At 40.9% G+C, this 25,904-nt stretch overlaps 1 protein-coding gene across 1 annotated transcript; it reads right to left on the bottom strand.

The window, feature by feature from the left end:
* Positions 1-6,186: 6,186 nt before the first annotated feature.
* On the bottom strand, positions 6,187-25,799 carry ZWILCH (zwilch kinetochore protein). Its single transcript, XM_033166440.1, has 18 exons — positions 25,603-25,799; positions 22,362-22,413; positions 21,524-21,619; positions 21,319-21,434; positions 20,174-20,370; positions 19,540-19,619; positions 18,587-18,757; positions 18,107-18,178; positions 17,475-17,568; positions 17,008-17,060; positions 15,644-15,749; positions 15,389-15,468; positions 12,411-12,567; positions 10,411-10,439; positions 9,607-9,743; positions 7,601-7,696; positions 7,381-7,499; positions 6,187-6,333 (listed from the first exon to the last, which is right to left on the bottom strand). Exons 1-18 carry the CDS (start codon positions 25,686-25,688, stop codon positions 6,248-6,250), a joined length of 1,827 nt encoding a protein of 608 aa, XP_033022331.1. The 5' UTR covers positions 25,689-25,799; the 3' UTR covers positions 6,187-6,247.
* Positions 25,800-25,904: the final 105 nt, after the last annotated feature.

The raw sequence follows: 25,904 nt of genomic DNA, 5'->3' as shown, positions 1-25,904 counted from the left end.
TCTCTGAACATTCTTCACTGCGGCCTGCCTTGCCTCCAATAACGCCACTCTCTGGTTTCCCGAGTTTGTGTGCATGGAAGGGTTGAACGAGAAGCCTCAACAGTCAGGGAAGCATAACGTCAAGACCAAATAGCGCCAGATAATATCGCCCGACCACACTGGCCTAATTTAAGGCCTTGGTTTCCCCTGTCTTTCTTTAAGAAGGACAGCTCAGAGCTTGCACTAGGTGAACAAAAAGAGGAAGGCAAGTGGAAGTGTTATTCTAATGCTGCCATCTTGTGGGAGGAATGGAACATGGGACCGTCTGGCCTCTATGGTTGTCTTGCGAATTTTAGCGCCTGGTTGCTGCGAAAGTATCTCCATCACTATGGTTTTGCCTGAAGGGACTGGTCATCAGAGACAGGGATTTGCAAAAGAACCTTAATGGCATTTTAATGGCTGTGAAAGTGACCTGAGGGCAATTCACCTGTGGTGTGTGTATCAGATGAAGCTATCTGTGCCCTACGGAAGGGCTACTCCAAAGGCCTGTCTGTGTGGCTGCCTTTGCTGCGTTGAGCCCAGGAGGCTGGGCTCTCTCCAAACTCTGTGAATAGATTTCACTTTTGTAAAAGGTGGTGGCTGGCTGGGTAGGTGAGTGAGAGAGCTTCAATTGGTGCAATTTATCCAAAGCTCTAACAACACCAGGCTGATGCTGGCTCTGGTCTTATCAAATGCTGATGGCCTAGCTTAAACTGAGATGCTTTCTGGGTGGATAGTGGATATGATGCCACCATTTGAATTCAATTGTTTAGAGGCCAGTCATCAAGCATTCTAGCAGCAACTATTAATTTTAAGGAGGGAATGCCAATATTTGAAAAGTGAACTGCTCGCTAAAAAACTTCCTTGCCAGTCGTCATACTCCAAGTTGAAAACTCTGTGTTTTGGGATAACCTCATTCCTTGTTGCTTTGATATGTGATCTCCTCATTCTGATCAGTTTCATGGGATTCCCCCTCCCCATTGGGTGCTTCCATATGAGTGTTGACTGAGGAAAGGCAGCTTCTCAAGCATGTACCGGTAATTTTTTTTTGCAGAGCCTGTATTCCCCCTCCCTTTGCAAAATCTCTGCGACCCATTTGCAATTTAAGTCTGCACCTGGAAACACTCATTAGTAGTCAATAAAATTCTTCAGTAGGTGCTCTTGCTCAATTGAGATGAAAAACCGCTTTTGCTGGACAGCTCGTGTCATGTCCTTTGCATTGCACTTGGCAAAACTGCTTTTTGCGGTCCAACAAGTTTCTTGCAGAACCCCACACGAAATGAACAAAGCATTGGCAAAAAGAGCATGAAAGTGACCAAGTCCCATTTGGCTCAAGGAAGATTCCACACTAAAAATTCCCACTGATGGTGACAGGGCTCGTCCTTCATTATGAAGCTGTGCTTACCAAGTCCTTTGCGAAAAAGAAAAAAAAAGGCGGGGAAGGGGGGAAAGGGATTTGTATAGTTAAGCTAAATCCTTTGCTGCACCAAAGGCTGCAGACAAAATAGGATTGTTCTGTATTGTTGTTGGGTGCTTTTTGTTGTCGTTGTCGTTGTTCTTGTTTTAACCAATAGAACATAGATGGGAAGGCGCTCTGCCCAGAAGTTTCTACCATATGTATGAGGCAATCTGTAAAGTAATGTAAAGGTGAGTTTGTTGTGCGTGCTCTGGTAATTTTCCAGCTGCTATGTGGAAGTCTCCCCCCATCAGAGCACCACGCAAGGAAAACTAGCAGGTAAGAGCAAGCAAAGAGAACAGTAATGTTGATCAAAGGTGTTTTTGTTCCATCAGGTGGACCCTTGGGACAGCCTTTTCTTCACAATGTTGGAACAAGGAGCAGTGCAAGTGTGTGTTTTGGGAGCAGCCTTCCTGCTTGGGCTGCCACAGGGTCTAAAGCCTGCAGAGGACTTCTCATGGACAAAGCAGAGCCCATCTTCCTTTCATTACAGAGTTTTCCCAAAAGGCATATTCCATCTATGGCTGGTTTTCTTTTCTTTTTTGCTCGGGGGTGGTGAGAGATTGTGAATTTATCTAACGATCCAGGATTGCCTGCTTTTTTGAAGACAAGTCTTGTGGCACCTTGAAGATGAACAAATTTATTAGGGCTTTCATGGTGCACCTCCAAGCTGTCAGTATTCTGTGGTGGGGATTCAAACATATCCCAGAAACAGAGCTGGCCCATCCATGTGGCAGGAGGTGGTGACCAGCTTGGGCAGCAGTATCCCCAGGGGCAGATCTGGCCTCCAAGGAATGCACCACCTGCTACTGCTGCCGTGATGGCAGTGGTGATTGCAGTGGGCTTCTTGGAGGCCAGATCTGCCAACTCCTTGGCAGCCCCCCTCCCCAAGCAATTCTCTAGAGCAGGGGTCAGCAACCTTTTTCAGCCGTGGGCCCTCAGACCATGTGGTGGGCCAGACTATATTTTGGGGGTGGAAATGAACAAATTCCTATGTCCCACAAATAACCCAGAGATGCATTTTAAATAAAAGGGCACATTCTACTCCTGTAAAAACACGCTGATTCCCAGACCATCCACGGGCCGGATTGAAGTGATTGGGCCGCATCCGGCCCCTGGGCCTTAGGTTGCCTACCGCTGCTCTAGAGCATCCTCTCAGCCCATAGGAGCTGCTGTTGGTCTCCACCTACTCTTGAGAGACAGTGTGGTGTAGTGGTTAAGAGCATTAGACTTGTAATCTGGGGAACTGGGTTCACGTCTCCTCTCCTCCACATGCAGCTGATGGGTGACCTTGAGCTAGTCATACTTCTTTGAAGTCTCTCAGCCCCACTTTTACCTCACAGAGTGTTTGTTGTGGTGGAGGAAGTGAAAGGAGAACGTTAGCTGCTTTGGGACTCCTTCGGGTAGTGATAAAGCGGGATATCAAATCCAAACTACTACTCTTCCTCCTCCTCTTCTTCTTCCTGATGTAGCTCTTCACTCACCCCTTCTTTCCTGACATGCGCAAGGTAAGGGGAGAGCCATTTTGTGGTTTGCCTCAGGTGTGAAAATGTCTTTGGCTGGCCCTGCCCAGGTTTGTGTGATTAAAAGTAAATAGAAGTGCTCTGTCACCCCCGCTTAAATAAAAGAAAAAGAAATGGGCCTTTTTTGGACTGGGAAACGTGGCTAATGTGGCTTTTCGTTTTGGGACTTGTTTCCAAACAGGTAGATTTAGTTTGGGGCTGGAGATAACAACAAATAAACCAATGTTGCCAAAATCCAGTGCCAAAAATGTTTAACGTGCCAACCCTCATAAATGCAAGCTTGACAATACTTTGACATAAACAGCTAAATCTCTTCTTTAAAAAAATCTTTCTCAAATACCTTTTCCCTTTCTCTCTCCTCCCCATTCTGCAGAGAACACCAGAAACTGTAATAACCTAAACCAGATTAAGGAATCAGGCACAATCATGCCAGTGCACGTAAGGGAATTATTGGGCAACTACAATACGCTGCGTAGACAGACAGCAGTTCCCTGGATGTCAATATAAACAGCAGTTTGCTCTGATTGTGGTTTCTGCAACGCTGCATACATGTCATCCATTTAAAGCATGTGACTTCCCCCCAAAGAATCCTGGGAACTGTAGTTTAACACTTGCAAAGCTACAATCCCCAGCACCCTTAGCAAACTACAGTTCCCAGAATTCTTTTGGGGAAGTCATGTACACCATGGGGGAAATATGCTATAAATAGAAATGAAATGGTTTGGTGGGACTCCTGCATGCTGACTTGTTTTTTGCTGTGCTCATTTGTCGATATCTTCAGGATTCCTCTGGGGCGTTGGCAGTTCTGCCTGTCAAACGGAAGGCGCCTGGGACAAGGATGGAAAAGGCCCAAGTATCTGGGACTCTTTCGGGCCCCAGGCAGGGAAAGTCTTTATGAACCACACAGCAGATTTGTCATGCAATGGCTACTATACTGTTAAAGTAAGATTCCTCCCCAACCCTCCAAATTTTCAGGACTGAATTTCAACAAATTCAGTAAGCAGGATGCTGTTGGATGGATCACTAGCCTGACTCAGCCTTGCAGATCTCCAATTTGTAGCAAGACCTGTAGGATGTTTTTAAAGACGTGGGCAAAACTAACTTATTTCACCCTCTTTTCCCCTCTGCTTGTAGGATGACATTCAGCTATTGAAAGAACTGAGGGTTAATCACTACTTGTTCTCAATTTCCTGAAGTTTCAGTTTTGCTTTTAGAACTTATGACATATGTTTAAGAGAGTCTTAAGTCAAGTAGGGAAATGTGATGTAGAATGGTTGTGATTGTGCACTCTTACCTTTAAGGGCTAGTACAGAAAAAGTCATGGGTGCAGCCATCTTAGTGTAACGTTTCTTCCTCACTAGAGACACATCGCACAGCACTATGGAAGCTGCCTCCCAGCACTGAGCAAGCACGGTCTGAGGATCGTTAGTAGTGATGGGGGAGAGGGTGGTCTGCTATGTGTGCACCAGAATGGCAAATGGTGCAGTTGCTCCAAAGACTGACAACTCTTTCTTTCTCTTCCTTTAAAAATTAAGAGGAACAGCAGAATACTGTTGCTAATATACTCTGACTAATTCACAGTAATGGGCACAACCCATTTTTGTTATCATCTGAGCATTCACATGCTTGTAGATTCTGTTAAAGGGGGGGGGGAGACAGGAATCTAGAATTGGGCTTCCTTGTTTCAAAGTTCTTATGGGAGTTGTTGACATTTGTTCATAATTCCAACTTAGTGCAGAATGACAGCAATGCTGCTCAAATGTAGTTTTTGATGAAAATGCACAGCTGTACTTATCTCTTTCCTCAAATTTCAGAGCCTTTGACAACTCATTTGGAAATGGTGACTGAGATTGTTGTGCCAACAGTTTTCACCCTCTGCATTCTCATAAGTGCTGTTCTACTGCTGAATCTACTCAGGAAACATCATTAGCAAGCTTTTCATAAAACATCTTCATTTGAAAAAATGTTCCCACCCATTTGCAACTTTCCCATTAATTTCTCCATCTATTGGCTAACCAAAGTTCATCTTTTTGCTGATATGATCAGTCATCTTTTAAACCAGCACTTCCTTTGGGTCAATCGCGAGGGAAATAGATGTAACCATTAATTCAGTGAGAACACTTTATAACAAAATAGCAAATTTTTATTTTACATTCATAACCTAGCTTTTTTCCAACATGGAACTCAAGGACCTTTGGTAAGGTGGCTGCATCATGTGCCTTGAGACTATGCTGTGGGACTTAACTAGACACAGCAATCTCTGATCTAAATTAGGAGAGAAATTTAACATATTGTTTGTCTGCTTCTGAAGTAAAAAGTGGCCTTCAAAAATTAAGAAAGGCCACATAAAATGGCCCTTCTGGAATATATAAATAATATCCAAGAAGAGTTCAATGTTGAAAATCCCACACTAAACCTCACTTGCTGCTGCCCAAAACTCCTGCTTGTAAAAGAAAGAACTCATCTTGAATTTTAACATCAATTAGACTGATTGGATGACAGTTGTTGGGTTTGTTTTTTACATTTCTTACGAGATCAGGACCATGCTTGTGGTCCAACGCTGGGATATGCTTCTGGAATGGTGTAAAATTTGAAAAGTGTAACAAACACTGAGATCCACCAGTCTAATGTCTTTTCTGATTTAGCAAAACTACAGCCACCTGCTGAGGCTTTCATTAAGAAAACGTTATTTGAATTATAGAGAATTAGGTGCCAACTGGTTTAGGGTTACTCAATAGCTAGGTCAGTAGGTTACCTGTCAATAGAAGTGTCTTGCTTTTCAACAGTCCTCACTACCTCATTTTTCACTGCCACTCTCCCTGACATCCCCACTTTTCCTTTGCTAGCCCACAACCCTCCTCGCTTCCTCTCAGTCCCATCTACCTAACATAAATTCCAAGTATTGTGGACAAATGTGTATATTAACCCCTGGCACACTGTAGACAGCACATAAATGTTTAGCAGGAGCAAAGAATAAGCCTTAAACTTTTAAGGCTGCAGCTCTGCTTCATGTATTGACTTTGATATAAAGCTGGAGTGGATTCCAACAGATTCCAAAAGTCCACTTATTGGGAACATCATCACCATCATTTATTTATTTATTTATTCATTCATTCATTCATTCATTCATTAATTCTACCCTGCCCATCTGGCTGGGTTTCCCCAGCCGCTCTGGGGAACAAAAGATTATAAATACATTTAAACATCAGGCATTAATAACTGTCTTATGTAGATTTCATATTTCGCTATTTTATGTAAAGTACACCTGAGAGCACTCAGTGAAGGTAATAAAACATATTTCTTTACTGCTACCATCTTCAGTATCATCCAGAAGACCTGCAAGACCAAACAAAAGTGGTGACAGGTAGAGAAACCACAAGTGGACTATGAGGTTCTATATGGGATGTTAAGAGCAAAACATTGGACTTATCCACGAAGCTTTGTCTGGTTAAGTAAAAGAGGAGGCTTCTGTATTTTCCATGGGGCAGGGGGGGGGGACTTTCTCAGGTTTGGAAGCTCCCACAGTGAAGGAATAAGCTGAACTATGCAATTCAAGAAACCCGGAAACTCACTGACACGGAACACTTTCTTGCACAGAAAAAGAGGACAGAAGCCCTTCCACAGGATCTTAGTTATTCTAACTAAGACAAAAACACATAGTCCCTAGGTAGAATATGGAGACCTGGTCTATCTAGGATGTTCTTTCCAGGACCAAAATGTCCAATGTTTTTTCAGAGAACAATTTGGGATGAAATCTGGATCTGACACCTACATTCTCTTAACATCTGACCTCCACTACATCAGCTATAGCTGGAAGTGGAAAGATGGTACTTCTCCCTTTCTGAAGACCTCAAAGCAAAGCCATCAAAATGAATCAACCCATCAGCTGCATGGCCCTGACTGTAACCAATAAGGAACTTGTTTCCAAACTCACTGAAAGACGAGTCTACTAACTAGTTTGGGGAGTTATTTGAGCCAGCGCCCTTGTTGTTTACCTTTCCTCAGTATCACACACATACTTCACGGAAGAAAACCATCTTCTTCTCTTTCTAGAGAACGACACTCCTGTAAGCTACACCCCAGAAATTCCCTTCATTTTTGGAGGCCAAGAGGAACTGTAATCAGTGATCTCTCGTACATATAAATAGCCTCTCCCTTGCTGATATGCAAGTCTTCACACATGCCTCAGGTCCATTTAAACCACATGTAAGATGCGTCTGCATTGGCAATCACCAGTCTGCCATCAGCTCCAGTACTGGAAAATAAGATTCCCAATAATGGGACATTTGCAAGGCAGGCTACAGGAAGTGGAATGAGGTGGGGGGGACACACACACAAAGAAGCAAATACAAACACTGAAATTGAGATCAGAGACCCACTCACCTACACTGCTTGAGCTCATGTGTTCAGCTGGCATTGTGGTGCTCAGCTGCCATATTGTTTTCACTTTTTTCTCTCCTTGCCCACTGCTGATTTCCACTCTCCATACTTGAGGATTTGCACTGAAGGACAGTCAAGAAGAAAGCCAATTATAAGACAACCTGGCAGTTAACGCTCTACAGGCATTTAAATTCCAGGGTTCAAATACTGAGGCCTAGCTTACTTTTGGTAGAACTCCTTCACAAAACTTGTCCTGACTGGCAGCTGAAATACATTATTTTCATCCAGGGCATTTTTCTTGTAGTAATTTATACAGGACCTAGGAAGAGAGTTTAAAAAAAAAAAAATCAGCGCTCTGAAGAGATACCCAGGGAATGTTAACTATTGATCCCTACAAAGTTATTCCAAACCAGCCACATCCTTAATCTTTACAGTGATCAGCTGGCAAAAAGGTACGAGATACACTCAGGCAAAGCACAACCTACTTGGAAGGTATTTTCATAAGTGCCAGAATGAACATGAGTTGTGGAAAGAGCACATTCATGCTGAAAAACTTAGGGGCCTTTACAGGAAATAGCAGCAACAGAAATCCCTTCAATTGATTTTTGATTTCTTAAATAGGAGCAGAGAGACACTTTAATTTAGAGCTGTGGTTCTCAAAGTGGCTGGTACTGTCCTCTGGAGGGCGCTGAAAGGCAAGGGGGAAGCAGGGGGAAGTGTAAATGGCCATCAGACTTTGAAAAGCTGGTATCATCAAAATAGTTGAATTAACTGAACTAAATAGTTTTACAGGACTTTGAATAAATGTGCAATTAATTGTTATTGTTTTGAATTTTATTGTGCTATTATCTTCCTTAGTGGGTTGTACAAGCCACTATTCTGAATAATGGCAGGCATGATTTGTCTGGAGGCCAGAGTATGGATGCAGGCGTGTAACCTCTCTGCTATTAAAAGATAACTATCAATCCCTTTGGAGCAAGGCCATAGTAAAGAAGTTGACAAGTATAGGCCTCCATCCATCTAGCCTCATGTCACGTGACTTTAACTCAGCAAAGATCACTGTTAAACACAGGTTAACAGACATAGAAAGACAAAAGGATCTGAGTAAAGTTCCTCACTTTCTAATTCAGGAGGAACGGAGATACCTGTCCCGTCCAGCCAGATATTTATTCCAACTAGAAATACCCTCCCATAGAAGCCCACAATCACATAATGCCTTCAGCAGTTCTCCAAGGGAAGTACAAACGGACCCCATTGTGCGAGAGATACTGCCTGTGCGGATCTGGAGAGGTGGAAACTACTGGCCACATACTCTTGCGATGCTGCTTCTACGAGGAGATGCAAGGCGAGTTTATCCATTCGATGCTGGCTGAGCTACCTGGACGCTCGGACAATTTCTATATAGAGTGGCTTCTCTCAGATGAAAACACTAATGAGACAGCAAAGGTAGCCAGGTTCTGTGCTAGAGCCATAAAAATTCGGTCCGATCCCACACAACTTCAGGACAGAGCTAAAGACGAACCAGTGCTATAACCGGCTGTAGCCTACCTTTTAAAGTAGTGATATCTTCTTTTATCTAAAAATTTTAAAGCTTAAAGTTTACATTTATAGTTCATATTTTAGCATGTATTTTGGATTGTTTTTTATGGATATGTGCGTGCTGGTTGAGAACTGTAACAATCTAATCTATCTATCTGAATAATGGTTTTTAAAGAGTAGGCAGCACTGGGTATGAATTTATGTAACCATGGAGTTAGTGGCATGAAAAAATTTGGGAGCCACTGATTTAGAGCTTAGCTGTTAAGAATTAAACAGTACTCCCCCCCTTTATAAATATATTCTATGGCCAAAAAACTTGACACACAGCAACAGAGTAAGATCTCAATAATCCAATCACTATTAAATATTTGCCCCCAAGTTGTATTTTTGTGAAAGCTGCACTTCTCTTAAAACCACTTACAAATGGAGAAAGGAGTTAGCAGCAGTACACACTATGATACACAGGAAAATAAAAGAAGGGTTAAATAATAATAATTAATAATGCTATTATTATTATTATTATTATTATTATTATTATTATTATTATTATTATTATTATCATTTCTACCCCACCCATATTGGGATTGCAGTCTCCATCCTCAATTAAGATGGCCGTTTTCCCATTCCACATATCAGTATTCCAGAGAATTCACTTGTCCTTGCTATTAAGATTTGCTGGTAAACATTTACTGTGTCAAGAAGAAGAGGTTCTCTTGCTCGAGTTTAAGAAGTTCTACACAATTGTCCATGATCTCTAGCATATGGTGGAGTTTCTGGATGCGATGAACCTGCTCCTGCAGATCGACTGAAGTTGACATGAAGTAGTCCTTCAAGACAAAGAGGTGGCAAAGAACAAAAATCAATAGCCTTTAAGAGACACCAAATATATATAAATTGCTGGATTAAGACAGAATACAACACAAATACTTCAATACATGCAACACAGTGCTCACCCCTACTTTACTCAAGAAAGACTAAGCCAAAAGAATTGCTGCAGTTCCGCTCATAAAAGGTCTAGTTCGTTCATCATAGTAAACCATAATTAATGGTTTACTGTGAAAGCTGCTTTGCTCCCCCTGTTATCATGTGTTGGAAACAAACCATGATTCTTGGCCTAGTGTTCTGTCCAAACCAGGGATCATGGTCTGCCCCATTCCCTTAAACCCCTGAACTGTAACCAACGTTTGTTTTTGGCTCACTGACGATAGTCTGTTGGGAATGAAACAAACTACCATCTCCAGTTTGGAAACAATGCTAATCCGGGGATTATGGTTTGCTGCTTCTCGATAAAGCACAAGGGGAAACAAAGTGGCCAAGATCAGTGAGTTGTATCAAATGCTAGTCCTGCTCAGAGTAGACCCATTGAAATGGATGGGAATGACTAACATAGGTCCATTAATTCCAGTTGGTTTACTCAGAGCAGAACTAGCACTGTGCAGGCTGGGCCAGTCATTCACTACTGTTTTGCAGAGAGGAAAATTTTAAGTCTCTTACCAAGTGAGTACGGATTGCAAATTTCTTGCCTGAAACAAAGATAGTTCTGCTTAGCATAATTTTAAATACAAGGGAAACTAATAACAAAATAGCAGGCTTACCTTTCATTTATATATATATATGAAAAAACACAAATGGGGATATTACACAGAAAGTCACAAGCCTCCCTCCAAGTTTGCTCTGCAAAGAGCCCAAGACCAATGAGAAAACTTGAGATGAAACCCAGATCAGTAAGAGACCTTGCAAGTTGGCCACAGCAGAGTTTTAACTTCTTAACAAATTAAAAACACTTTTTTTCTTTTCTTTTTTGCATCCCAGCCTTTGGTTGACTTCTTATTGGAGAATTCTACTGTCTCTGTGTGTTTTGTTGCTGTTTTAAAGTTCTATTTGCTAATATAATTTATGTTTTATCGTGCTTATTATATTGTACCCCACTCTGGGATTATTTTTTATTGAAGTGTGGTTCAGAAAACTTTTTTAAAAATAGGGCAGTTTTGCAGCCACTAATATTTACAGGCAGCAGAAGGCCCCTCTTTCAGCAGCAATGCTACATACAATGTATTGATATCAATTAGGTCAGCAAAATTAGCCATGAATAAATGGGTCTAGGACAGGGGTCCCCAAACTAAGGCCCGGGGGCTGGATTCGGCCCAATCGCCTTCTAAATGCAGCCTGCAGACGGTCCGGGAATCAGAGTGTTTTTACATGAGTAGAATGTGTCCTTTTATTTAAAATGCATCTCTGGGTTATTTGTGGGGCCTGCCTGGTGTTTTTACATGAGTAGAATGTGTGCGTTTATTTAAAATGCATGTCTGGGTTATTTGTGGGGCATAGGAATTTGTTCATATTTTTTTTCAAAATATAGTCCGGCCCCCCACAAGGTCTGAGGGACAGTGGACCGGCCCCCTGCTGAAAGAGTTTGCTGACCCCTGATCTAGGAGCACGACCAGGAGTCTAGACCACCAAGTGCAATCAGATTCATTAAGGTATGTAAAAAAATGTAGAAGGAAATTGGTACTAGAATTATTGCCTAGTAGCACATATAAAAAGAAAGATGTACAGTGGCAAAAACGTTGGTTCAACCAATAATTTTAGTTGCTAAATACTTGGGAAAAATATTAAGATTCTAGTGCATAAATTGTATATTGTTACAAATATGGGAAGGAACATTATAATTTTTTTGGCAAAGTTACATTTAAACCTTGGCACACATTCATATTTAATTAGTAGTAGTAGTAGTAGTAGTAGTAATAATAATAATAATAATAATAATAATAATAATAATGTATTATTTATATGCCGCCCATCTGACTGCATTACCCCAGCCACTCTGGATGACTTCCAACAAACAAAGACAGTAAGACACAATAGTGTAATAAAACCAAACATTTGGGTCAAGAGCTCTCTATGGGAGGCGATTTAAGAAATGTGCTGAAGGCAATATTGAAAACTTATTAACTTATGCAGAAATTAATTTGTACATAAACGGTACTCATCATTGTACCCTCTTCCGATGGATCCCTAACAATTCTCTCTCTTCTTTCTTTTTTGTACTTATGTTTTAAATGCAAACCTCCTGCTCATTCATTTATTTATATTCCACCATTCCCACTGACGGGGATTTATGAACACTCTCTGCTCCTAAAAAAAATATCTGCAATCCCCCCCCCAAAAAAATAACATTGTCTTTTAAAAAGAGAAATCTTCTAAATATTATGTGAAGATAATGTAGAACAGCAATGTAAGGACAAGGACCATCTGGCAAACTCAGCTGATAGTTTGTTGAGTAAGTCAGTCACTTTTGTTGGTTTATATCCAAAAGTAGCATTCATGGAAACAGTCCTAACATGTAATTAAGTAATTTGCCCAACAGAATTTAAAATCCTTTTTCATGACATGCCCATCTAGATCTTTTTAATTGAAAGAGATTGATTTCAAAAGTGATGGATTGTTTGGATGCAGTCACCCAATATCATGATGGTTGTGCAAAACAGACTTACCTACAAAATAGCTAACATAATCTCTCTTCATCTTATCCACACCAATTTCTAGAAGCATTTGAATTGGAGTATGTCCACTAAGAGAAACTGTTTCTATGCTTCCATTATAAGATTGCTTAATCAGTTTGCTCAGTAAGCTGTTACTTCCTTGATGAACCTACAGAGACATAATCTGTATAAATAAATGTATACATCCTGTCTACTGATAAGATATAGTGAAGCACTATTACAGCACAAAGAGTAGTTTTAAGAGAACCCATTTCTGAAGGCTATACGAGTCAGTTCAGTGCATAACAGTAACATTCTGCCCTAATCGTTCAACCAAATACATTCACTGATACTCATTCCCTCAATTAGCAAAATCAGGTAGCAGAATACCTCTTAGTTTGGAAGTAAAGCAGGGTCACACAAAAGCAATAAGAGTGTGGTTTCATAGTTGGGAGCCTTTATAGTGCCTTCCAGATGTTAGTGGACTACAACTCCCATCAGCCCCAACCAGCACAGCAAATTGTCAGATTTGTTTTAACCCCTGCCCTGGGTACAAAGAAATACAACAGTTTGTAAAAAAAAAAATATTATTATTAAATTCACAGAGAGCACAACATGCAAGTTTCTAAGATGTATGGAATATTGAGGGGTGCCAAATAAAGGGAAATTGTGGGGTAGGGGAGAAAACTGGCTCTGCAAACCCCTAAGATAGTTAGTAACATGACAGAAAGGGGTTAAGGTGGGAGCAGGTCTATGACATGACATTAAAAAGCCCACCTACTGTCTCTGCACTGTATTTCAGGAGCAAGGAAAGGAAAACAGATTTTCTCTTTCCCATTTCTCCAGAACCCTCCCACCATGCTGGCTACTTAGGTTTCAGGTGCTTGGTTTCATAGGTACCAGCCTTAAAACAGGGCCCACCGAGAATATAAAAAGCTGCTTTTTACCACCACAGGCTGTTTGTCCATCTCACCCACTGTTGCCTAATTTTGAATGGCAGTGTTATTCCAGGGAATCGGGCAGAGATCCGCCATATGGATGCATTATCTTATCCTCAGCACAGCTGGGAAAGTTATCATAGGGGTCGGAAAGAAAAAAAAGGTGGTCTACTTATTCTCCCTGAAACTCCCCTGCCTGCCCCTACCCACACTTACAAAGCCTGAATAGGGCTGGCTGAACTAAAGCATTCCTCTTAGGGGCTGGAAGCAGACCTGCCATAAAGAAGTTTCCTGGTCACCACTGGCAACTAGAAATTGCTGCCAGGCAACCAGGCAGTGACTCAAGACTCCTCAATATGCAGCACATTCCCCAGCACGAGCCTAGTCCTTAAAAAAAACCCAAAGTAAATTCACTGGATATGCTCCGTTCAGTGCCAATTATATCAAATTAGATCTTTGTCCCAGAAGCCTCCTGCGTGACTTTGCGGAGAGCACTGTCATTTCATGATCAAGACTCTGTAAACTGAGATGAAGACTCAGGGTGAGCAGATTGTTCATGGTCTTTGGAAGGATCTTTAGCACCTTCTGTTTGCTTTTGCCTTGAGGCTGATTCATTAGGAAGGTGTAAAGTGAGCTCCAATAAGCCATTTACATTTGTAGAAGCTGCAACTGCCTTAAGAGAAAGTAACTTGGAAACTGCTTTGATAGGAATTCTGCAAGGGCTATACAAGACTGCTTACAGTTACTAAGCAAATAAAGAAAAAACATATCACTTAATTTATGGTTTCTAGGCATTAGTTGTTTGTAAGCTGAGTCCTGGCGGTAAAAAACAAACTTTGGTCCAAATTAAAAGGAGGAGAGAAAATGAGATCTGCCAGAGAGGTGCACCTGCAGTTGTGTTGTAAAGAGGTGCCGGTGGAGATTTCTTTTGCTTTGTCTACACAGCAAGGAGAAGCTCCTCTGTAACTCTGCCCAATATTTTAAGAACGATATTCCTCTGTGCTCCTTTGAAGATTCATCAAGGTAAATCCAAAACCAAAACCACCTTCTCTATTTTCCCCTTAAAGTTTTCTTTGTCCTGAGACTTTACTTTTGTAATCCCAGAGCAGCTGGTTTAAAACCAAAGCAAAAAAACCCAAACCTGTTCTCTTAAATCTGAGATGAGAGAATTGACAAGAAGTGCTTTTTAAAAAAAAGACTCGCGTCAATATGGAAGGAATTAAAATACAATGAGCCGAGAGGCAGGGGAAAGAGGAATTCTAATCTATGTACTCAGCATTTAATTAAAAAGGTATTTATTTCCCACCCACTTTAGCAGGTAGCCCCCTGGAGAGTTGGCTAAGGATCAATGAGGCTCTTGGCCTGAAAAAGGTTGGCCACTGCTGACAAGGGAACAATCCTATATTGTAGTTCCTCTGGCTGGGGCTTTACAAGATTTGGTGGAAGCCCAACATGAAAAATGGCTGCAATGTAGGCATCCTTTCCAAAGCAGTCCAACTGGTGGACTGTAGCACCAAGGAATGCCGAGTTAGCTTGTCATCTTTTTTTTTGTTATCTGGTTGTGCTTCTCCCCATCCCAAATACTTCCAGGATACCACAGCTGCTCAGCTAGCATAGTAGCTGTGCATCTTGTCTCCCCGCATACTTCCCAATAACATAATTACGATATAGCAAGGGTGGTCAGAAGGTGGACTGGGATCTACTGCAGTAGATTAACAACTGGGAATGAAATTCTTGGTGAACAATAGAAAAAAAACTTCTTGTGTTCCAAAACGAAACAAAGAAAGTGGTGGACTGGAGGAATGGATTTTTCAGCAGAAAAAAAGTGAGCTCAGGTTCTGGCATTTAAAACAAATTCCTGGGCACCAACGTATGCCCTGTTCCTTAACTCTAAGGCTATACCTGCTCCACTTTCTAAGACAGTACTTTGCACATGGTTCCAGTTTGCAGACAGCAGGATTACAGGGAAAAAGCAGATCCCAAAAGCTTGAAGTCAGACAATCCCTAGATAGGATTGGTTTGCCTAAGATGTAAGCTTTATTAATTACATACCCAGGTCTTCAATTCACCATGCTGGAGAGCTTTCATTACCAATGTGAAGCACTCCACCAATTCTTCATATGACGCAACATCTTGGGGGAGGGGGAGCAGAGCAAAGCATTAAATAAAATCAGTGTTAATTAAAAGTGGCTCAAATGAAAAACAAACAAATACACAGGACAATGCAGAAACCTTCAGCCATTTCTCTTACAGGCTAAAAAAATCTTAAAATAAAAGATACCTAGCATCATCCAGAAGCATACTTACTCTTCCATATTTTACACCAGATCTGCTCAACAAAATCAATGTCTCTTCTCCTGCTAAAATGTGTTTTCATGGTGCCATAAACTACAGCGGTGTCATCCTGGAGATTCTGAAAATAATTTTTAAAATCATCCTTCAAAATAAAGGCATGGATTTAATATTATTTCAGTTATTTATATCTTGCTCTTCAAATAAATCTATCACCGTGCATTTACAATAAAGAAGCAAAAACCACTACACCTTTTTTTAACCAACAGCAGTAACATATAAAAAAGCCAAATAGTTACAGGTACATATGGAAGGGTTCCTTTGGATCACACAATGTTAGGTTGGTAGTGGCACAAGGTTGGAGAAGGCTGAACAAAGGGAATCAACGGGAGCAGACATGCCACCCCAAACCCATCAGACTTTGTGTTAGACTAGTCTAATATGTCCCCATCACTGAAATGAGTTGCACTAGTGCACCCCAGGACCTGAAAAACTGCCCCAATATAGACCTGTAAGGTAACTTTGATCATCTGGAGAAATCCACTCATTGCATCACACCCTATGATATTTTTACCATAGGGTGGACCCCTGAAAACAAGCATTTCTGCTACTGCCCGTTTGGTGGCATGCCTACTTCTGTTTGCCCCATGTGAGAGCAGCAGCCATCATATGCTTCAGATGTCTTGTAGAGATATCTTTTTGCCCAGGCTTTTCTTGACCCTGACAATCAGACTCTTGCTTTATGTGTTAGAATTCCCCAATTCCTATTGTATCTGTTTTATATGATTTTATATTGCTCTTTTATCATATTTAGGCTGCATTTTTAAATGACATTTAAAAAATAATAGAAGAAGAAGAAGAGGTGAGTGTGAGGTGAGTGGGACTGAGAGACTTCAGAGAAGTGTGACTAGCCCAAGGTCACCCAGCAGCTGCTTGTGGAGGAGCGTAGACACGAACCCGGTTCCCCAGATTATGAGTCTAACCACTCTTAACCACTACACCACACTGGCTGTAATTGCACACCGCTTAGTGATTTAAAAATTATTATAAATGCTTTTAAATAAATAAATAGAAGTGGTTGGTACCAATCTGAATTGCAACAGGATATAGCCCAACTGTAACAAGGGACTGCTTCGATATTTTAGAAATGAAAAGGTATTTAAGTTTAAAAAGTAACAAAAAGCACAGTTGCACTGGAAGAGAGTTCTAAGAGCACAGTCCCTCCTATACACACCTATAAGGCTTAACTTCAATTAGCAAACAGATAAATAGTAAAAGTCAAGTTAACGAACAATTAACAGCCAACACATATCCAGCAACTACAGACTGAAACTGCCCTGGCAATGACAAACAATGAAAAATTTCACAGCCCTGAATACCTCAGCATCACTACTGTTTGGCATCTTCAAACCGTCCATTGTGTCCTTTAAATCTAAAGTGGGAGGGAGAGAGGATGACAGTACAAATCTATTGGCAAGGTACACATAGCAGAGTATCAATACATAATGCAAATGCCATTGATGTAATCCAAATACAGTAGTGCTGCTAAAGAACTTTGGCTGCAATGGACATTTACTGAACCCAACAAATTTACCTCTACTTCTATTGGAAGCACAAGAAGTTGCCTTACGACAAGTCTGACAACTGGGTCCATCTAGCTCAGTATTGTCTACACTGACTGGCAGAGGCTCTCTAGAGTTTCAGACAGAGGGCATTCCCAGCTCTACCTGCAAGTGCCATAGTTTGAACATGGGATCTTCTGTATGCAAAACAAATGCTCTACAACTGAGCTATGGTCCATGTCCAGCTTTTCACAGCAAACATTTCCAGAATACTACAAAGTTACCTTTCAAAAGTTTCTGTACTAGTTCAACAGCTGGTTTCCCCCCCACAGGTTTAGGCCAGTCATCCATGCCAGTCTTCAAGCTCTCAGCCAAACTCTTGACAGCACCGTGTAAACAAAACAAAAAGATCACTATTCAAGAGCTTTGTATTGGTTATGGTAGGGTGCACAGGGGTTAAGTTTATGGAACCAAATTGGTGACCCAATTTTTTTTTTTTTGGGGGGGGGGGAACCACTGTTTTAAATGTATAGTGGATCTGCCCCTAGAAAAACCATGTGTAAATTCTGCCAAAAAAAGTGTACTCAGGGTAGGATTTTGGTCCAACTAAGAATCAATTGTGTTTACTCAGACAAGACCCACTGAGATTATTGACCTTACTCCTTGGTAAGTGTGCTTAGGACTGTACTTGGGACTTCATACTTTGTTCCATTTCTTAAGAAAGAAAAGAAAAACCTCTGGAACTACCATGATCTTTACTGAGTGAGCTGACTTCCAAAACATTTATTTTTAAATTTGGAGTATTCTTACAAATATTAATTTGGTTTAAGGCAGCTGTTTAAAACCACACAACCATCCTTGTTACTATATGACCAATAGTTCTCTTCTGAAATGCGATTTTCATAGCTATACTTACCAGAAGGAACTGCAACTCCCTGTTCAGTTCATACACAGAACTCAAGGGGCTCCCAGATGCCATCTGAATCTTCTGAAAGTTAAAAAAAGCATAATTCTTGATCTGGATCCTTGCTAGAGCCCAGGAAGACTAATAATGCACTATCACTAGTTGAACTACCTAACATTAGTTTGTCAAGTTACAGGTGGGTAGCCGTGTTGGTCTGCCATAGTCAAAACAAAATAAAAAATTCTTTCCAGTAGCACCTTAGAGACCAACTAGTTTTGTTCTTGGTATGAGTTTTCGTGTGTATGCACACTTCTTCAGTATCTGAAGAAGTGTGCATGCACACAAAAGCTCATACCAAGAACAAACTTAGTTGGTCTCTAAGGTGCTACTGGAAAGAATTTTTTATTAGTTTGTCAATTTACACTATTCATAGTTAAGTCAGCAAAGTTTTACTCTGCTACTATAATATGTTAAGAGAGGTGATTTCCTTACCAGTGTGGCAGCAGAAGTCAGGGGAGGGAACTCCATCATCTTCTTTACAGAGTTCCAAGAAAAATCAGCGTATATATTTCTCTCCAATGGAATAAGGGTGTCCTCCAGTGAGAGGGAGTCTAACGAAGTGGTTTCAAGGAACTTGTAACGGGCAAAACCCTTTATTGTCAACTATAATAAATAAATAAATATGATGATGATGATGATGATGATGATGATGATGATAATAATAATAATAATAAATTTTTAAAATTTATTTATACCCCACCCATCTGGCTGGGTTTCCCCAGCCATTCTGGGCAGCTCCAAACAGAACACTAAAAACAGAATAAAACATCAGGCATTAAAAACTTCCCTAAACAGGGCTGCCTTCAAAAATCTTCTAAAAGTCAGATAGTTTTTTATTTCCTTGACATCTGATGGGAAGGTGTTCCACAGGGCGGGCGCCACTACCGAGAAGGCCCTCGGCACTGGACCTCAGTGTCTGGGCTGAACAATGAGGTGGAGACGCTGCTTCAGGTATACTGGGCTAAGGCCGTTAAGTAGAATTAACAGTTTACAGTTGCAGAATGCTGTTGCAAAGGTGACCTTCCAGAGCATATTTCTGAGGGAGAAGGGACCTGGGGGGGGGGGAGGCAGGTAAGGAAGGGGAAGTCTGATTATCTAACATTGGATGTCACCCATAGTTTAGAACAAGACAAACACCCAATTAAAAAGTTGTTACCATAAAAATCCCACTAAGGATTAAATCCCAAACCAGAGCTAGACCCAGATTGTTTAGGCTCTAGCCCTACAGAGGCTATGTCCTAAGACTAAATATCAGTATTTTAGGGGCCTAGGCAGTAAGTGACGAGGTTTCGCCAGTTGTGTGCATTTGAAAATTAAAGTAGTTCCAATATTTGTATAGGTGTGAATAATAATAATAATAATAATAATAAACTAGAGAAACTTACATCAGAAGAGTGATTCCTTATTCTGTGAGTATCTTTTAGTTCTTGCAAGTCTGCTGAATAATTTTTATTTGATATTGGACCTGAATAAAAAAAAAACCTGAATTTAGTAGTTTTCTAACTTTGGAAGAACAACATGTCAGTTTCCTCTTGGGATTTGCTTGCACCAGAAGATTCCCCTCATATCAGTATCCTACTGCCTTTCCCAACATTGAGAAGCTATGAAAAGAATCTAGATTATGGGTTTCTCTGAGACAAAAATTATTACTGGCAACCAGTAATACACACCCACTTGTCTACATCTCTTTAAAACAGCAAGTAAAGTACACCCACCAGGCCATCAAGATCAAATAGCTACATTTCCAGGTAATACCATTTGAATTAAGAAAAACCCAACTTGTTTACTGTACTACATGCTGTATTAACCAATATAGCCAACAACCACTTTCTGAAAAATATATTTGGGACTAGAGGTGATGAACTAAGACTTATGGACCAGAAATGCAGACACTGCATTTTAAAGACTAAAAAAAAAGGGGGGGGGGTTTACATTAATAGTCTTAACATCTCTACTTCCTCTCACTCAAATTCAGTGAAGAGGTTGCTGATAAGTAAGGTATCCAAGAGAAAATCTTACCATTGCAGGTAACTGTGTATAGATGGATCCCTGTAATCTTGTTTCCAGTGCAGAAAGGTTCAGCTCCTAGCCAGACAGTTTGTTTGGGGTCGGTGTGATCACATCGCACCCAGAGTGGAGGAAGCGGTGCTGACTCGTTTATGTTGGGGTGGGCCATGTTTGGATTTTGAGACATTGTGTAGAATGAAATCAACTGCCTGGAAACAAACTTAAAGACGTCAGAATTGTTCAATAACTGTCAGGAGTGTATTATGAGGGGATAATGCTTAATTCCTTTCTATGCCACAGTAGCCTGATTTAGAAGATAACCTCTTTGCTTAATAAACCAACAAACGCATGTGCTATCCTAAGAAAACACAATGGTGGTATACAATAAAAGCATTAAAACACCACAGAGTACAGAATAAATTATAAACACTGACTCAAATTAATTCTCTGAAAATGCTTAGAGAAGCAGAACTGTTTTCAGCAGGTGATGAAACATCAAAACTGCAGGTGCCTGACCTGATAGGAAGGAACATCTGCTCTATTCCTGGCTCAACCCTTCTTCCTTTTTGCTGGCATGCTGTGGCACATCTTAAATTAACTGCAGTTTCCTGCAATGTCCAAACTGGGGAGCTATAGTTACTGGTATTACTACCAGATTCAGAATGAGCAAGCATCTTAAACCAACTTCAAACCGTGAAATGTAACTATAGTTACCTAGTTCAGACATCATAGGAAACGATGATTAACTGAAGACTTTCTGGCTTATCACATTGCATTGAGAAAGGGGAGCATAAGGACAGGGGAAGTCTAGTACAAATCTCATCTTAAGAAGCTGAGATATGACAATCCAAACCAAGCCACTAACTTCTCAGCTGGATCGTTTGATCTTACAATAGCAAGCTATCCCAAATTAAAAAAAGCTAATTTATGTCTCACATGTAATAAAAGCTATTATCTTCATGCAAATTTAACATAGGCTCCTCTTAGAGGAGTTACAGGTGGCTGCCTACGAAGGCCAACATGAAACATTTTTCAGCATTTCACAGAAGTTTACACATTCAATTACAGCTTTTGACTTGCATAATAAACAGTCTTCTGTTGGTTGTTAAGAGAGTGCATTCTTTTCAATAAAAATATAAAAATTAGGATTCACACACCTTGCTCTTGGAAGAGGTAAAGCAAGTGCTGAAGAATTCTCTTTGGGGAAAGTCCTAGAAATAGAAGGGTCACCTATCTGCTGCTCTTCCAGTTCTTGCATTTCTTCACAAGGTCTCTATAAGAACAAGCAATTGTGTTAGAATGATTACCGCTCAGACAAAAACAAGCTCAATGTTTGTTTTAAAATAAAGGCACTAAACATACTACTTTCTCCATAATGAACATTGTATCACTCCTGTCCCAGAAGCTCTGCAAGGGATTTATACATCCTTCTTGAATCAAATAGACTTGCACATCAGCCTGGAAGAACAAACAGTTTAATTTCTGCAGCACAGCTTTGGGAAGCATTTAAATGACACTTGAGGAACAGAACATTATCTGCTATAATTAATTTAGAGCATCAATACATGAAGCAAATCTATATGAAGTGAGACTAAGAATGAGTTTTCTTCTGTCCATTTCCTCTCCCCTGACGAAAAGCTAATCTCCAAATCGCAGGCATATTTCCCCCTCCCCTGATCTCAGCGATCTCTTCAGTGGTGATCCAGAGTTGGACTTTTCACATTTAATGAAGGTTATCTCCTATTGAACTACATTGCAGCCTTAATCTACATAGCAACATACACATACTTAAAAAATTAGGCTGATGAATGTCAAGGAAGCAAAAGCACCAAAGCTACATAAAAAATCTTCAGATAAGGGTCTACAATATGGCAAAAATGAGAGAAGATCTATATTTTCCTTACAAGAAACTGTTAAGAGCTCATTCCAACATCTGCAACTTTCAAGGCACAGAATGGAATTTACTCAATAGCTGTTCTTATAGCATGAGTTGACTTGCCATTTCAAATCAATCAGATGAATTTATCAGATTCAGAAATACAATTTTAGGGTTTGTCAATCAGATTAATCCATAGATTTCTTCTCCTCCTTTTCTGAATGTAGATCTGAATTAGCACCCCTACAATTGCAGAACTATACATTTTCATCTACTGTTGTACAACAGAATGGGTGTGTTTTGGGAGAAATTATACATGCCTACCTCAAAGGTAAGTGGTCCTTGGTTGATATTCTTTTTTCCTTCCTCATATACTCTGTAACATAAGTAATTTATAGTATTTGGTTTTCTGAATTAACAAACAGACTTCAACAGAAATATTTTGCAGGCCAACCCTAATAATCTTCTGGTAACGCTGTCAGTATACAAATACTGCTAAAATCACCATCTGTCCTAAGGTTGCTATTCCAATCCCACCTCCAATCATTAAACATTAATTAAGCAGCAGTAGAAAAATGCTCACATCCATTTAATTTTTGCCTGTCAAGCTGTTACTTAAAAGCTCAGGACAAGACTCATTGTCAACACTGTCCCCAAGCGAGTGCAGCATTTTGCAGTTTCCCTTAAGCCCACTGCAGGAGAAAATAAAAAGGAACCTTTGGCACATAGTTAAACTATGGAACTCACTCCCACAGGAAGCAGTGATGGCCAGCAATTTAGATGGCATTAAAACAGGATTAGAATAAATTGTGGAGTACAAGGCTACCAATGGCTACTAGCCACAATGGCTATGTTCTACCTCCATTGAAGGTTCTTCACGGTAGAACCTCCACAGAATACCTCTGAATGCCAGTTGCTGAGAATCGCTGTTGTGTTCATATTCAGCTTGTGGGTTCCCCATAGGCATCTGAGGGGTCACTGTGAAACCAGGATGTTGGACTAGATGGGTTATTGGCCTGATCCAGCAGGTTCTTCTTATGTTCTCATGGCAGCAATGTGTGGGCTCCCACTGACTAAGAATCAAGCCTGTTTTGCACAGCCTTATCCCTTTGTGGGCTTGACCCCATCCTGTGCCTTGTATCTTGGTTAATTAGGGGCAAGCAGGAGGTAGAAAGAGCCAGACGTTAATTTCTAGGGAACCACCTGCAGGTTCCAAAGAACTGTTACAGGTATCCCAGAAGGCCCATTCCACAAAAGGAACTTGCAAAAAAATTAAATTCTGTAAGCTTATTTGATAAGTTGCAGACCTGATAGCAATATATAAATAGATACATTTATATTAAGCAGTGTACTGTATCATCCTTGGTACAGGATTATGATGACAAAGCCTTGACACCTGCCCATGCCTGCCCTTTTTCCACCCTTGTCCTGTTGTTGTTGTTCAGTCGTTCAGTCGTGTCCGACTCTTCGTGACCCCATGGACCAGAGCACGCCAGGCACGCCTATCCTTCACTGCCTCTCGCAGTTTGGCCAAACTCATGTTAGTAGCCTCGAGAACACTGTCCAACCATCTCATCCTCTGTCGTCCCCTTCTCCTTGTGCCCTCCATCTTTCCCAACATCAGGGTCTTTTCTAGGGAGTCTTCTCTTCTCATGAGGTGGCCAAAGTACTGGAGCCTCAACTTCAGGATCTGTCCTTCTAGTGAGCACTCAGGGCTGATTTCTTTGAGAATGGATAGGTTTGATCTTCTTGCAGTCCATGGGACTCTCAAGAGTCTCCTCCAGCACCATAATTCAAAAGCATCAATTCTTCGGCGATCAGCCTTCTTGATGGTCCAGCTCTCACTTCCGTACATTACTACTGGGAAGACCATAGCTTTAACTATACGGACCTTTGTCGGCAAGGTGATGTCTTTGCTTTTTAAGATGCTGTCTAGGTTTGTCATTGCTTTTCTCCCAAGAAGCAGGCGTCTTCTAATTTCGTGACTGCTGTCACCATCTGCAGTGATCATGGAACCCAAGAAAGTGAAATCTCTCACTGCCTCCATTTCTTCCCCTTCTATTTGCCAGGAGGTGATGGGACCAGTGGCCATGATCTTAGTTTTTTTGATGTTGAGCTTCAGACCATATCTTGCGCTTTCCTCTTTCACCCTCATTAAAAGGTTCTTTAATTCCTCCTCACTTTCTGCCATCAAGGTAGTATCATCAGCATATCTGAGGTTGTTGATATTTTTTCCGGCAATCTTAATTCCGGTTTGGGATTCATCCAGTCCAGCCTTTCGCATGATGAATTCTGCATATAAGTTAAATAAGCAGGGAGACAATATACAGCCTTGTCGTACTCCTTTCCCAATTTTGAACCAATCAGTTGTTCCATATCCAGTTCTAACTGTAGCTTCTTGTCCCCCATAGAGATTTCTCAGGAGACAAATGAGGTGATCCGGCACTCCCATTTCTTTAAGAACTTGCCATAGTTTGCTGTGGTCGACACAGTCAAATGCTTTTGCGTAGTCAATGAAGCAGAAGTAGATGCCTTGTCCTAGTGCTAGCCAATTCTCCCTTGTCCTAGCGCTAGCCAATTCTCACTCATTGCTTGGCCCAAAACCACCACTCTGGAGCAGTCACCAATTCCTTACTTAACTTACAAGATGCAACATAACTGCAAGAAGCAATTTTTAAAAACGTAATGTGTTAACAGGGCATTACATTTAATTATTTTTAATTAAATGTAATGCACTCTGGAGCAGTCACCAATTCCTTACTTAACTTACAAGATGCAACATAACTGCAAGAAGCAATTTTTAAAAACGTAATGTGTTAACAGGGCATTACATTTAATTATTTTTAAAACCCAAAGTTTCTGCACCACCCGACATTAAGAAATGCACCACAGTAGCCCCAAAATGGAAAATGAGTGAGGTCCCAACTAAAGAAGAATGGTAACTTAAACTGATGGAATATACGCAGCTTGCGGACATAACATACAGAACGAGAACAAGAAGAACATACGTTTAAAGAAGATTGGAAAAATGTTTATTTAATATATGAGGGGAAACTCTGCATACTTGAAAACGCTGGCAGCATTAAGATAAATTTTTGAACAAGTTTTGATGGATGTATTAATGGAATACTGAATGGTTTAGTTTATGTAAAATATACAGGGATTTATGATATGCAAACTGAACCATGGAGAGAGAAGATTGGAAGTCATTGACATTTTAAGGTTTTTTAATGAATATTTTAAATTGTAAAACAGAAAACTTAATAAAAATTATACACACACAAAAAGAAATGCACCACAGTATGACACAAGAACATTCAATTATTTATTGCACCCCCACCTTTCCTCCAAGGAGAGATATTGGATTCTTGTCTCATTACATATGCTAAAGCTGTTTTTGGTCATCTGCATACTATCCATTTAACTCAGCAGCAGCCCTACCTTACAGGGTTGTTGTGAAGGTAAGAGGCGAAGGCATCCCGCCCTCAAGACACTTGCAGCATATCATGAGGGGCAGGGAGGGAGAGAAGTCAAATGAAAAAGGTGCGAAGAGGAAAACACTCACCGCAGGAGGAGGCTGTGAAACCGAAGGAGCGACTCCTGAATCCGCTGGGAGCCCATCGCCGGTTCTCCCGGGCCACTCCCGCACATGCGCAGCAGCTCCCGCCGCTTCCTTTCGCTCAAGCTACAAACGAACTGCGCGCCAGAACTTCTTCCTTACAAATCGGCCTCGGACAAGTCTCCGGTGGGAATCCCTCCGCCGAAGTGAGGAGGTTTCCTCTCCGCCCCGCTCCCCCACAAAAATAATCCCTAGCATTTCTGAGGCGAACTCATGCAAAGAAAGGGAAGCGAAGACGCTCTTTCTTC

The sequence above is a fragment of the Lacerta agilis genome, chromosome 13 (genome assembly GCF_009819535.1).
Source record: "Lacerta agilis isolate rLacAgi1 chromosome 13, rLacAgi1.pri, whole genome shotgun sequence".
NCBI classification, from domain to species: Eukaryota; Metazoa; Chordata; class Lepidosauria; order Squamata; family Lacertidae; genus Lacerta; species Lacerta agilis.
This window is presented reverse-complemented; position numbering and strand designations above follow the sequence as displayed.

Coding starts and splice junctions, on each gene's coding strand:
- ZWILCH (XM_033166440.1), bottom strand. CDS start 25,688: ATGTGCGGGAGTGGCCCGGGAGAACCGGCGATGGGCTCCCAGCGGATT. Junction 20,371..21,318: donor TTACCTCTTCCAAGAGCAAG/GTGTGTGAATCC, acceptor GTTTGTTTCCAG/GCAGTTGATTTCATTCTACA. Junction 18,758..19,539: donor TAAGGAATCACTCTTCTGAT/GTAAGTTTCTCT, acceptor TATTTATTATAG/TTGACAATAAAGGGTTTTGC.